Source organism: Physella acuta, unplaced genomic scaffold (assembly GCF_028476545.2).
Source record: "Physella acuta isolate Inbredline_101_S28 unplaced genomic scaffold, ASM2847654v3 ptg000804l, whole genome shotgun sequence".
Taxonomy (NCBI): Eukaryota; Metazoa; Mollusca; class Gastropoda; family Physidae; genus Physella; species Physella acuta.
The window spans coordinates 418412-433729 of record NW_026732322.1 but is presented as its reverse complement, the minus strand read 5'-3'; the positions used below and the strand labels follow the sequence as shown (position 1 = coordinate 433729).

Here is a 15318-nt window from a genome sequence, read left to right as displayed (position 1 = left end):
CTCAATGTTACAAATTTGTTTCAGTAATTCGGACAATATCACTGTTGATGGTTTTGTCACTCTGCTCCTTCAGGGTGATGGTGACATAACTCTGACAACGGGACACTACTCACAAGTTAGACAATCAACTATTTAACATGACTAATGAGACTGACGTGACTAAATGGGACTTCCGAGTGACTATTATTATGAAACCCTGCGTGACAAAATGGAACCCATGTGATCAAAACACCTTTTTGGTTTTATATCTGTATTTTATTTATGTATTTTTTTTTTTAATTTTTTTTTTGAAGGCGTTTAATTTTGTTGACAAAACCTTTGTTTGAAACTAATTTAGGACAACCATTTTTGTACAAGCTACAGGTAAAGTAATGTTTTCTACAACGCTTCCCACAAAACGAAGAGTTGTATTATTCTCAGTTCCAACTAGCGATTAGAAAGAAAGGGGTGGGATCAAATTTGAGTCACAAGTCAGATCACCTTTGACCTTCGATATTTCAGGACTGTGTGACGTGTTAAATGAACAATTTCTCGACAGAAACTCTTTGTTTTCTATCCCCCCCCCCTTTATTGTGACAACCTTGACCGTACAAAGAAAAGATTGGCTGTAACTTAGTCATTACGTGGTCTAATTTTAGCGTTAGCAGTCAAAAAACGGGTTCTCTGGTTTGTTTATTTCTGTTTTAGGGTTCATTTTAAAGCTGTGGAGGGAGCTAATTTCAATCATTACTTGAATAGAGTCTAACGCAGACAGCATGCAGAAATTATTATTTAAAACTATGTTAAATTACCTCTATGAATTAAAAAAAAAAAAAAAACAAAAAAAAAACTTGAAATTTTTTTTCGTTTTATGTTTTAAAAAGGTACATACTCACCCCCTCCTCATAAACACCTAGCTTTACCTTTAGCCTAATTCAAGATCTAATCCGTATTGCAATATAAATTATTTTTAAAAATTATTTATAATTACCAAACCTTAACTTCAACACTACCCTATTTTTTTTTCCTATGAAGCAATGCAATGAAGAAAGGTTAGAATGACCGGTACTGACCTCACGATAACTCCAGCATGAACTAAAACATAACACACAAATTTACGACAAAAACCTAACACGATTTTTAAGAATCTTCTATTTCAGCGTCTATACGTCTTTGGTGATTAGACTATACCACCAGCACATTTGGCATTTGACTGTGTGTAGACACAAGACAACATCAGAGTTTCTTCCAGGCATCTCTTCGGGGGGGCGAAGCCCCCCCGAAAAATTTTTACCGCCCCCCCGAACGAAATGAAATTTATATAGTTTATATAGAAAATATATACTTTTAACAGTGTCCGCCCCCCCGAAGAAAGTCTACCGCCCCCCCGAAAATTTCAAGTGCCCCCCCGGAGAAAAAAGTCTGGAAGAAACACTGGACAACATAAAGGTTGGCGTGAAAGAAAGACACACGATTGCTCACCAATCCAGACTTTTGTTGTTCTCTGCTACTGAAATCCGAGGTTAGAGTTCAACTCACAGCGGTTAAGACGCGCAGACGGCTAGGGTAGAGAGAGAGAGAGAGAGAAGGAAAGGGGAGAAAACAAGCGCACGCGACCTCCACTGTCGATGTTTCTAATTTTAGATTACACGGGCCAATCAGCGGCCGTTGTGGTCTAAAAATAGACGAATCAGCTGGAGCAACCCGAATTTCCCAGATGTTAACTGTTTCGTAGTTTTTTTTAGTTCCTACTTTTATAGAGATCTAGAATTCTAGAAGAAAACTGGATTTTATTTTAAACTATTTTGGGTTTAAGCCTAAACATGTAAAATAAAAAAGGACTTAATTAAATGTGTATTAATTATACTGTTTTGGTACTTTTAAAAAAAAATTCTCTATCGATTCCACGTTTTTATTTCTCTGCTGGCATCCGTACTCTAACACTAACCCTGATATTTACACCCTTACACTAACCCTGATATTTACACCCTTACACTAACCCTGATATTTACACACTAACACTAACCCTAAAATTTACACCCTTACACTAACCCTAATATTTACACCCTTACACTAACCATGATATTTACACCCTTACACTAACCCTGATATTTACACACTAACACTAACCCTAATATTTACACCCTTACACTAACCATGATATTTACACCCTTACACTAACCCTGATATTTACACCCTTACACTAACCCTAATATTTACACACTAACACTAACCCTAATATTTACACCCTTACACTAACCATAATATTTACACCCTTACACTAACCCTGATATTTACACCCTTACACTAACCCTGATATTTACACACTAACACAAACCCTGATATTTACACCCTTACACTAACCCTGATATTTACACACTAACACTAACCCTAATATTTACACCCTTACACTAACCCTGATATTTACACACTAACACTAACCCTAATATTTACACCCTTACACTAACCCTGATATTTACACACTAACACTAACCATGATATTTACACCCTTACACTAACCATAATATTTACACCCTTACACTAACCCTGATATTTACACCCTTACACTAACCCTGATATTTACACCCTAACACTAACCCTAATATTTACACCCTTACACTAACCCTGATATTTACACCCGTACACTAACCATGATATTTACACCCTTACACTAACCCTGATATTTACACCCTTACACTAACCATGATATTTACACCCTTACACTAACCCTGATATTTACACCCTTACACTAACCCTGATATTTACACCCTAACACTAACCCTAATATTTACACCCTTACACTAACCCTGATATTTACACCCGTACACTAACCATGATATTTACACCCTTACACTAACCCTGATATTTACACCCTTACACTAACCATGATATTTACACCCTTACACTAACCCTGATATTTACACCCTTACACTAACCCTGATATTTACACACTAACACAAAACCCTGTTTGACCCTAATTCATAAACAGCCAGGGTTTCTTTCAGATATTTTTCTCCGACTTGTGGGAGGACTTGCAACTTGCAGAAAGGGGCGGGGGGGGGGGGGCGGACTATGGTTTAAGTATACATTTTCTACAAAAAATGTAAGTTTTTTTTAATTCGTCAGGGGAGGGAAGGGGGGTGCTGTGCACGAAAAAAGAAGGGGGGGGGAGGTCTATGCACGAAGAGGGGGGGGGCTGTGCACAAAGGCAGGGTGGTGCAGCCATTTCACACCAAGAAGATGCCGTAAATAAACACTGCGTACAGCGATATCAATAAAACAACACATAAACAACAGTGTTTCTTTCAGATTGTTTTCTCCGTGGTTGGGGGAGAGGCACTTGAAACTTTCGGGGGGGGGGGGGGGGGGGAGTGGACTATATTTTCCGAGGAGGGGGGACACACGGACATGGGTAAAAGCATATATTTTCTATATAAATATGCTTTCGCTCCTCGGGGGGGGGGGGGGGGGATAGGTAAACATATTCCTGAGGGGGCGGTGCCCACTACTGAAGAGATGCCTAAAAGATCAACCAAAAAATCCCCTGGACTACTCTACTGCCCTATTGTCAAAAAAAAAACAACCCACTATGTAATTACCAAAAACGATTGGTCAGTATATTATAACGCGTACACATAGGTTTATTTACTTACTTAGAAGCCATTTTCATATTTTGACAATGTGGCCTAATGTTTTAAATGATTTAAAAAAAAAACAGCTTCATATTTTAAGGAGAAATATAAACAAATACATAGGCAAATAGGGCCTCATGCACAACAGCTCTACCACCCTCTAAAACCTGCCACTGATTTAACACATACACAACTAGTCCCCCCCCCCCCCTCCTACTCCTTCAGAACCCAAGCAAATGGTAATGTCTGTGGAAGCGTGTTGGGGGTCAAGGTCATATGAATGTTTAAAGCTAGTTTTTAAAGGGAAGTAACCAGAGTGGCAGGTGAGTGATAACTCACAGGATGGGATGGTGAGGGTGGGGGGGATATGAGGGTGGGGGGGTCTGGGCAGTGGGAGAGAGGGGAATATGAGGGTGGGGGGTCTGGGCGGTGGGGGAGGGAGAATATGAGGGTGGGGATCTGGACGGTGGAAGGTTATTAGATAAATACATTATTAAACACATCAGCAACAGAAAGAACAATGGACGGCCAAAGTAACAATGGACGGCTAAAGTAATGGACGGTAACTAGAATGTTGAAACAGTGGACGGCCTAGTTAGTAGCACTCTAGAAACTATAGGCCCTATATCTTAATTAAAAAGTGGCTGGGAATGCACGAGTTTGCCTTTTTTTTCCCCAACTAAGATGAAGCTTTAATTACTTTAATGTCATAAGAGTACTGTCTATAAATAGATTCTGACATCATGTAAAAGTGCTATTTGTGAATACACTCTACCAACAAGCAAATGGCTGTCTATAAATAGATTCTACCTTCTTTTTCTTCTGCGTTCTTAATTTAGTTTATGGTGGAGGATTTAAACAACCAATATGTAAAAGAGCTATTCGTGAATAGATTATGTCATCATTTACAAGTAATGTCTGTTGATAGATTCCGACTATATGTAAAAGTACTGTATGTTAGTAGGTTCTAACGATATATACAGTCTGACAGATTCTAATATAAAAAACTGCTATATAACAGCAGATTCTAATATCTAAAACTGTTGTGTATCACCAGTTTCTAATATCTAAAACTGCTGTGTATTACCAGATTCTAATATCTAAAACTGCTTCATACCAGCAGATTCTAATAACTGACGACCGACGACAGCACGTAATTACTAGCCCCCCCCCCCCCCCCCTCCCGATTAGATATTTATAGAATTTTAAAATAGCCATTATTTTTATAGACGCCGTAGAGTTCAAAAATGACGATCAGACAAGCCCCGCCCCCATTAGAGACTTCGATTGCTGGCTCACCTGAATTAGCCAGGTAAGACTAGAGTTTTAAAATCACTAATTCATTAGGGTAAAATCTTAATAAGCCTGCAGACTCTGGACACACAAACCAGCACTTTAAATACGTGTAATGAGTATGTGCACATATACCCTAGACATAGACAAAGTAGTTAAAAGTAATAGTAACCAATATGAGAAAATATACATTGGATATAGTCAATATAGTTAAACCACGTGTAAACAATATGTGCACATATACCCTGGATATAGACAAAGTAGTTAAAGTACGTTTAGCCCATATACCCTGGATAAAGGCAAAATAGTTTAGATACGTTTAGCCTATATTAGCAGATATACTCTGAACATAGACAAGCTAGTTAAAATAGGTGTAACCAATATAAGCACATATACCCTGGACATTGGCACAGTAGTTAAAAATAATAGTATTTACTATGAGCATAGATTCGGGACACAGAGACCAAATTACCTTTAACCAACATAAGCACATAGACTCTAGACCTAGACAAGGTAGTTAAAATACGTGTAAAACCATAACAGCAAACAGACTTTAGCCACATAGACAAGCTAGTTAAATTACGTGTAACCAATATAAGCACATACACTTTATACAATAATAACATAAGTTTGAATACGTTTAATCAATATGACTTTAGACACAGTTAAGCTAGTTTAGAAACCTCTCAACATTATGAGCACATACACTTTATACAAGGATAACTAAACTCGTTTAAATACGTTTAGTAGTATGAGTACATAGGCTTTAGACACAGATGAATTAGTTAAGATACATCAACAATATATACTTTATACAATAATAAACTAATCTAATTACGCGTAACCAATAAAATCAAATACACTTTAACTAAACTAGTTTAAATACGTTTAACCAATATCTACACATAATCATTATACATGATAAACTAGTTTAAATTCATGTAATCAATATGTGCTCATAGACTTTATACAAGTTAAAATTCTTCTAACATAGACACTGCACAGTGAAGTATTCACGTGCTATACAACAGCGAGCTTACTCATCACATAGTTTTACAATCTTCCCATGTGTGTGTTTACAGGTAACCCGCATGTGACCCAGTAATTCCCCGCATGCTTAGCTTAAATTTTTTTCCCTTTACATACACGAACAAAGCTGAACGTCAGTTTTAGATGGCTTTCATTATAACATTGAAATAACAGCTTGGTATTTTTTATACATGGGACGGAGTGGGTTAGCGGTAGAGCTGGGTATAGTGATGACCACATTGTTCCCTTGTATGCCGAGGTCATTGAAACAGATGAAGTCTACTTCATCTGCCCAGTCTACTTCATCTGCCCCATGTGTCTTCGGTACAAACGGAAAAAGAGGGTTGTGATTTTCTATACAAGACATGATATAAACTACTTATAAAAACACTTTATAACTAAAATAGCCTTGCTAAATGTTACATATGGGACGGCGTGGCCTATCGGTGGAGCTCTAGACTGCTAACCCGATAGTTTCGAGTTAGAATCCGGATTTAAGTTAGTGAAACGTCACTGAGTACACCCAGTTCTGAAGGGTACCTAACTCACGTTAGGAAAAGTAAAGGCTACTGGGTATAGTGCTGACCACATTATCCTTTTATATGCCGAGGTCAAGAAACATGTGAACTCCACTTCATCTGCCCAATGGATCTTTAGGTCGTTAGAGAAATCTTTACTTTCTCCACTAAATGTTACATAAAATATGTTTACAATAATACAACCATGGAGGTTCTTCAATTAGAAAAATAGGAATGGTGTTTATCAACTTCAATTTTCTTTTTTTTTTTCTTTCCAAAGTGTGCTTTAATTAGTTTAACTTAATTACCCTTTACGTTGATAAACACTGGGGGAATTGGTAAATATTAGGGTCTATCTGACCTCACGAAAAGGTAAGCCATGTGTCTTTTTTTTCTCCCGAGGATGGGTGGGTTGGGGGGGGGGGAGAGAGAGGGGATCACTTGAAATTTTCCGAGGGGGTAGGCGCACATAAATTTCCGGGGGCGGACGCTGGTTAAAGTACATAATATTCTTTAATTGTATTGTATATTTTTCTCATTTTGCCCCCCCACCCCCCCCCCCGGCTAGACGTCCTTATATACCCAGACATCATGTTCTCTGTGTAGTGGTAGATTTTAAATAATGTAGATCTGAGCTTTATTTTTGTTTTATATATTTTTAATTGTTGAAACATGGGCTTAAATCATAGGAGGGTAACACCAAGGCAAAAATTTGCAAAATTTTCAGAAGAAAAAATTCTTTATTAATTAAAGTTACATAGTCTTTTAGGTACATATCGACAATTATTTCATGTGAGTTGGAGTGACACCATGACGAAAGCGTGCTAACTTCAGAGAAAACAATCCTACATCAAACTGTATTATTAACAGATTAAAGATAAACTTCGTTACTATAAGTCTGCAGTGGTTAAAGCTTATAAACATACATGTACGCGTATGTGGCAAATATTTAAATTACAGGCCTATTTAGGCAGATACACACACACACATTATATATATATATATATATATATATATATATTATATATATATATATATATATATATATATATATATATATATACATATTCTTTGTTTCTTGGGGGGGGGGGATGACACCACAAAGTGCAGCACCGGGTGACACCCGAACTAGCGACGCCAATGGCTTAAATAAATATGCGGTGATGGTGACCTCACTGAAACAGTATAAATGACTGGGCATAGGGCTCACTACAGGATCGCCTGTCATTCCGAGGTCTACTCTACTTCTTCTGCCTTACGGAACTTCTTGTCTTAACATAGATCTTTATTTTTAGAAAAATGGATTTTAAAAAGCCCACAGGATAAAGCTTGGCTATTACAATAATATGTTTAGTTTAACTGGACACACAGAAGCGACAAACACATTTTTTAATCCGCTTAAAATCGGCTTAAACTAAGCCAAAAGATTGGGTGTTTTCTTGTTTGTTACAAGCTTATCATTAAAAATGAAAACGAAACAAAATTTCTATTTAATTGAATGACAAGACTTGCTAACTTATCTTTGGTTTTTTTTTAAGCCTAGCTATAGACAGCTCTTAAGACAAATAAAGAATTTAAAAAGACAACAGAGAGCCACGTATCATTTATGTTTGAAACCTGTGGGGGAATTTTTATACTAGTGTCCGATAATAGAATCTTCTCCAACAAGGTGTAAGGTTAACTAAAATACACCTAAGGCTTACTAATGTCAATGCTAACCCTATTCCTAACCCCAACCCCAATCCTAGTCTTACTATACGCCTAACTATAATTTCTAATTATAAAATGAGTAGAGATTACTACACTACTCTCTAGATCTATACTGAACACACCTAGATCTATTTTTGGGAGTCTATTATCGGACTTCGATATCTAAAACATCCAAACCTGCTATTGTAAAATGCAAATAATCAAAACATAAACCTACCTTCGATTAGAAATAATTACACACTTTCCTAAATCCCCTTAATCCAGTCCGGTGAAGCGAACGTAACGACAAAAATAAACGAACACTAAAATCCCACGTGAAAATCACCTCAATGTTTTAGTTAGGTAGCGAGGTAAGGGGCGAGAACTGTGAACGCACGGGTTTGTTGTTGTTGAAGAGTTCACTAGTCTGAGAAGTCCATTGTAGCGCACAGCTTGGGGTTGTCTGAGGCTTAGAAGAAGTAAGGGGGAAAAATTTAACCAACACAACAGGGTTATTTTTATGGCTTTTTGTTTGTATCCCTCATTACTGGGGATAAAATTTTGTGGGGATTCTTTAAAGAAGTGTGTGGGAGGTTGGGGGAATGTGTGTTTGTGAGGAGAAACGAGGGAGGGAGGTCACTTGCTCAATGTTGATTGGTTGGAAGATGAAGGCTCGCGCACTGCACGTTAGTTGCACGAGGCAGTGAGGGTAAACAAGAAATAAATTGTTTCTAGTTGAGGGGGTGAGCTGAGGGGGGGGGGGGTTGAAATTTAAAATAAGTGGATGTGTTCTACAATATATTTTCCTCTAAATTGTTTACTTTTTATTGCGTTTTTAAATTTAAAGATAAAGCGTGTGATCATATGGAAAAAAAAACTTACAATGTTGTAAATGATTTCACAGACTGGAGTCAAGGGTCGACACATTGTGACGAAGTGTGACAGGAGCCATTGTATTCGTGACAATGTGAGATAGGGGCCGTCACATTCGTGATGGACTGTGATCAAGGCCGTCACGTTCGTGAAGAAGTGTGATAGAGAACGTCACATTGGTGACGATGTGTGATAGAGGCAGTCACGTTCGTGACGATACGTGATGGGGCCATCAAAATAGTGATGATGTATGCCTTTGAGCTTAATATTAAAATATTGCATACCGTTACTTATTTTAAAACCAAAATTTTATCGCTGACACTTTAAGTATTTTGAGTCACTATTTTAATATCAAGTTTGTAAATCTGGAGCGGTCACTTCGCCATTCTAATACTTCGTTAACCCATATGTATATATACATGCACATATGTTTATATATATGTATATACATATACATATATATATATATATATATATATATATATATATATATACATGTATATGTATATGTATACACACACACATATATATATATATATATATATATATATATATATATATATATATATATCACATGAGTTAATAATTTCAATGTTTGCCAGGAGAGTGGGAATGTTGCGAGTTGCTTTGTCTACTTTGTATGAGTAGAGGTGGGAAGGTGAGGAAGTGGGGGAATGACGTCATGCAGGCTACACCTTTGCTGACTATCATTTGTTAACTCTTTGTTTGTTGAAGCTCACCCTATATCTCTTATACAGTCATCCACTCCACGATTTATACAGCGTCGTCCACTCCATTTCAAGCCCCACCCCCACCACCCCATGTACGCACCGGGTATTTACTCTCACACCTCACACCAACACCACACTTACCAGTACATGACTCACGATAACTCACCTCTACCACACTATCTCCCACACATAATACACATAACACACCCGCAACTCGCTATGATAAGCTATCCGTTACCCACTCCCATAACAACTCCACGGCTATCTAACATCTATTTAGACATACGATGCTAGTTTCAAAGAATCTTGTTTACGAATTTGATACAACGCCATCACGTGCTTATAGTTTATTTATACCACATTCTCATTTCTGTCTCAGAAAGAACAAAAAGAAATTCGCAGTTTATGTATTTTTTATAACCAGGATAATGTTAACTTTTTATTTTAAAATGTGGCTGCTGATATTGATTCTATACTTAAAAATACGTTGAAAGGGTTCGTGGGTTTTTATTTTAACACTATAGAAAAGGGAATGGTCAGTTTTGTGTTAATGTGTTATTTGAGAAACTCAAAAATTTAAATTTCATATTTAAGTTACATTTTAAGGTTATTTTAAGGGAGGGGTGAAAATTAGTTATTTTATCTCTGGGGGATTTTGTGTGTGTGTGTGTGCTTGTTGTAGAGAGATGAGAATAAAATAGCATTATTAACAGGGATTATATAAATATTCCCTAAACGTATTGCAACATTATCGATGGTTTCAAGAAGAGAAAATTCGTCATTTCATTATTTATAGATCAACTAAAGAAATATATTTCACAATAAGTTGGATTAGGTGGTGCTGTCTTCATACACCTGTTGTCTGGACTTGCTGACATCTTTCGATGAGAAAAGTGACAATGATATTTGTGTTGTTCATAGCACGATAAATGTAAACTACACCATCAGGGGGATGTTTGTTACGGCATTAATTAATGCTTTCTTAGTGTTGATAGAATCCAGTGTTATGTTGTGGGTATAGGTGCGCTGTTGTCAATTGTTGGTTAACAATGGAGAATTAGTGATTTCATTGTGTTTGTAGGATTCAGAATGTTATGTCCCTGGTTATGGCCCTTGGGGGTGTTGTGGGTTGGTGCAACACTTGTGAATTACGTCCCTGTTGTTTATCTTTGTATTCTGTATATTATATTGTAATGATGGCCTTAAGATCATCTAGAGTTTGGTTAAAAACTGTGAATTAGTGCTTGTTGTGGATTATTGGGTTCAGTGTGTTATGTAGCCCCCCCCCCCCCCCCCCCCCCTACGTAGTTATGATAATTGGATGGTGTGAATTGCTATAACAATGGTGAATTAGCTCCATGCTGATGTTCTTGGTACTCGGTGTATTACATTGAGATGATGGTTATTGGATTGTGTAGTGTTGGGTTAACACTTGTGAATTGGTTTTTGTTGATTATAAGATTCAGTGTGTTGTGTACGTGGTTAATTCCCTTTTGTTGCTATACAATGGTGAATTAGTGCTTGTTGTTGATTATAGGATTATGTGTGTTACGTTCGTGGTAATGGCAATTGAAAGGTGTGAATACCTATAACAATGATGAATTAGCCTTCTGTTTTATTATTGTTACTCAGTATATTACATTGAGATAATGGTCGTTGGATCGTGTGGTATGGAGTAAAAAATAATTAATTAATGCTTTGTTGATGCTCATAGGATGCAGTGTGTTATGCACGTGGTTATGTCCCTTAGGTTGATATACAATGGTGAACTAGTGTTGTGTGGAAGACTGTGTTGTGTATGGTGTTAGCCTTTGTGTTTTTTGTATAACGCATACATGTTTTTGGTGTTTGTGTTATTGATTATACAACAAAAGCCTGTAGTCAATTCATATTTACAGTTTATTGTCTGCTATAATGTTATCAAATAAATGGGCTGTGATTGTTCTTGTAAATAATATCTTCTATATCCTAAAGATCCTTAGCGCATAGTTTTTATATCTTGACCTCGGCTTACAAAGAGATTATGTGGTCCACTTTGCACTAACGGAGTCGGTACCCATTAGAATGTCAGAGACGTCCTACAGTCACGAGTCCAGACCGAGATCCGAACTCGAATCCTTGAGGATCACAGTCGAGTTCACAACCACCAGACCACAAAGACAATATCTACATCGTGCGTTGCATATTTAATATTTATGTCTTTGTGTTGGGTGTGGGTGTTCGCGAATACAACACATATTTTCATGAATGTGTAAACTAATTTAATATTTTATTTAAACTGATATCGTTGCAGATTTTATTTGTGTCTGAACAATTTTAGAATTGTCTCTCTTTAATTAAGTTTTTCTATAACAAAGTCTTATTTTAATGTAAATCTTCACTTCGAAACAGAATCGAGGTTGATTTATTTACAACTCGTTTTCTTTAAAGCTACTGGAATCAAGGTTCAAGAAACATGCATGTTGCCACCCCACATATTGAAAGACGAAGGTGAGTAAGATAAGGAAGTGGAGGGTGGACGTGCTCACGGGGGGGGGGGGGGGGAAGGGAGAAAAATAATCTCGAGAGGAGATTAGAGTTTGTGTGCTGAGATGTGTATCGTTTTATGTGCTCACGTTCGGCGGTGGAAGGTCAAAGGTGATAAACAGCGTGGGATAAATTTAGAACAGGTAGACGTGTGTGTTTCTGTGTGGTTGTGTGGTGTGGAAGTGTAGATTTTTATGTATGTGAAAATGTATGAGACTAGGCTAGTAGATGAAGTGTGGTGTGTGAGGGAATAATGGGTACATACTATGTAAACATGTGTGTGGGGCAGTTGTAGGTGCATGTGTGTAAAAAGGTGTGTGGGATAATTCTAGGTGTAATTGTTTAAAGATTTGTGTTTGACAGTTGTAGTTGCAAGTGTGTAAAGATTTGTGTGGGGGACATTTGTAGGTTCAGGTGTATGGGAAAGTGTGGGGCAGTTGTAGGTGCAGGTGTGTAAAGGGTGTGGGGATAGTTGTAGGTGCAAGGTGTGTACAAGGTGTGTGGGACAGTTGTAGGTGCATGTGTGTAAAAGGTGTGTGGGATAGTTGTAGGTGTAGGTGTGTACAAGGTGTATGGGACAGTTGTAGGTACAATTGTTTAAAGATTTGTGAAGGACAGGTGAAGGTGCAGGTGTGTGTGAAAATGTGTGTGTGAAAATGTGTGTGATGGCAGTTTGTGTAAGTACAGGTGTGTAAAGAATTATGTGGGTCAAAGGTTAACAACTGGTGTAAAATGTGTTAAAGTGATTGCTAAACTGCATCTACAGCCATGTAGTAAGCGGATGCGTAGAATAAATAAGTATATGTGTGTATGTAGTATAGGGATGTGTGAGGTTGTTGTCAATGCACGTGTGAGTGCTTCTGTAAAGTGTGTGGGTGCATTTGTGTGAGAGATCGTATGGATGCTTGTTTTCATGCGTGTCTGTAATGTATGGCTATGTTTGTGCGTATCTGTTAGTAGTAGTGTACCTGTGAACGTGACTGTGTATGTGGGTGCGTGTGTGTGTGTGTATGTGTGTGTGTGCGTGACTGCTTTTCCTCCCTCCAAAATACCGTTATCTTCAAATTGATTTAAATAATAATATTAAAAAGCCATTGTTTCCCGAGGGTTTACTTGCCACATCCTGACTTGCCAAATCCTGACTTTCCAAATCCTGACTTTCCAAATCCTGACTTACCAAATCCTGACTTGCCAAATCCTGACTTGCCAAATCCTGACTTGCCAAATCCTTACTTGCCAAATCCTGACTTGCCAAATCCCGACTTGCCACATCCTTACTTGCCAAATCCTGATTTGCCAAATCCTGATTTGCCAAATCCTGACTTTCCGAATCCTGACTTGCTAAATCCTGACTTGCCAAATCCTGACTTACTAAATCCTGACTTGCCAAATCCTGACTTTCCGAACCCTGACTTTCCAAACCCTGACTTGCCAAATCATGACTTTCCAAACCCTGACTTTCCAAATCCTGACTTGCCAAACCCTGACTTGCTAAATCCTGACTTGCCAAATCCTGACTTGCCAAATCCTGACTTGCCAGATCCTGACTTGTCAAATCCTGTCTTTCCGAATCCTGACTTGCCAAACCATGACTTGCTAAATCCTGACTTGAAAAATCCTGACTTACTAAATCCTGACTTGCCAAATCCTGACTTTCCGAACCCTGACTTTCCAAACCCTGACTTTCCAAATCCTGACTTGCCAAATCCTTACTTGCCAAATCCTGACTTGCCAAATACTGACTTGCCAAACACTGATTTGACAAGACAGACTCGCTACAGCCGGACCTTTGAAAAGCCAAACATTACTGAAAACAGAACGCTCATAACAATAGTCCTTAATCTCGGCAGGCAAAGACAAGTCAATATTACGCCATGCTAATGACAGAGGCGTAGCTAGGGGAGGGCGGGGAGGGCGGCCGCCCCGGGCGCCGACCCTAGGGGGGCGCCAAAAGGGGTAGAAAAAAAATTAAAAGCTCATTTTAAGCTGCAGTTTTGAATTATAAACATTCAAAGTAAAGAAATTTAACGGCTGAGAGACTTTGCATACTGATTTAACTGTTTTCTTCCTTGATTGTGTAACTGTAAAACGTATATCTTTAAGAAACATTGACCGGAAAAACCGCTTTCCAGCTTTCCTAGATGGGGAGGGGGGGGGGGCCGCTTTTTCGAAGACTAAAATCGGAAAAATTCACAACGGATTAAGGAATAAATAACCGATATCACTAAGAAAAGAAACCCATTGAACTAAAGCGTATTTTACGATTGTGTAACATAAAAAAGAGTTAGTGACGTTTAAAATCCGCTCTACCATTTTTGTCCAAGATGGTGGGGCGCTTTTTCACTAACAAAAACCGCAGGATATGTACTGGATCGGTTGCTAGATAACTCTTTTAACACTTAGAAAAGAAATCAATTGTATTAACACTTAATGTACGATTTCACTACCCAGTTTGCTAAGTAATAACGCGACTAGTTCTTTGTACGATTCTTACGATTCTCTCAACTTGATCGTAAGAGATCAAATACTTTTTCTTGATTGCATTACATCTTGCCTGGATCACTGCATTAAAGAGAAATAAATATAACAGATTCTTGTATCGCTATCCGATCAGTAAAATAGCAGACTGTCGGAGCGGGTGGATGGAAAGCGACACTCTTTGCCAAAATTTTAAGAGAGAAGAAAATTAGTATATTGTACTGATTATTACTTTGTTCAACCTAACTGACAATTCAAAATTGCAATATTGGCCTACTATTATCGAAATTGTTCTAAAGACACGACCAAAAGTAGACCAAATACGGCTTGCACCTTCTACAAAATACACTCTAAAGCAGTGGTTCTTAACTTTTTGGAGTACCGAACCCCACCAGTTTCATATGCGCAATCACTGAACCCTCCTTAATAGTTGTATCGTACACAATGACAAAATCCGATCGTGAATCCTATGAGTCGGGTGTGTGTCTTGACCTCCGCGGAAGCCCTGAGACTGAATTACCGAACCTCTTGGGTTCGATGGAGCCCACTGTTCTAAGCTCTTTTGATTTT

At 37.9% G+C, this 15318-nt stretch overlaps 2 protein-coding genes across 2 annotated transcripts in view; one reads left to right on the top strand and one right to left on the bottom strand.

Moving 5' to 3' along the window:
* Nucleotides 1-8725, bottom strand: part of LOC131951220 (calpain-5) — a 30145-nt gene extending 21420 nt beyond the window's left edge. Inside the window, exon 1 of the mRNA XM_059313561.1 lies at nt 8379-8725. The gene's annotated coding sequence lies outside the window, so the exon portion shown is untranslated. The remainder of the gene's footprint in view (nt 1-8378) is intronic.
* A 3474-nt stretch (nt 8726-12199) lies between these two features.
* LOC131951202 (sporozoite surface protein 2-like) lies at nt 12200-14151 on the top strand. The gene is made up of 2 exons (XM_059313540.1): nt 12200-12234; nt 13377-14151. The coding sequence occupies exons 1-2, from the start codon at nt 12200-12202 to the stop codon at nt 14149-14151; spliced, it is 810 nt and encodes a 269-aa protein (XP_059169523.1).
* Nucleotides 14152-15318: the final 1167 nt, after the last annotated feature.

Bases quoted from the DNA above. Each gene is read 5' to 3' on its own strand.
- LOC131951202 (XM_059313540.1), top strand. From the start codon at position 12,200: ATGCATGTTGCCACCCCACATATTGAAAGACGAAG. The intron at 12,235-13,376 runs GTGAGTAAGATA...TTGTTTCCCGAG, and splicing joins CCACATATTGAAAGACGAAG to GGTTTACTTGCCACATCCTG.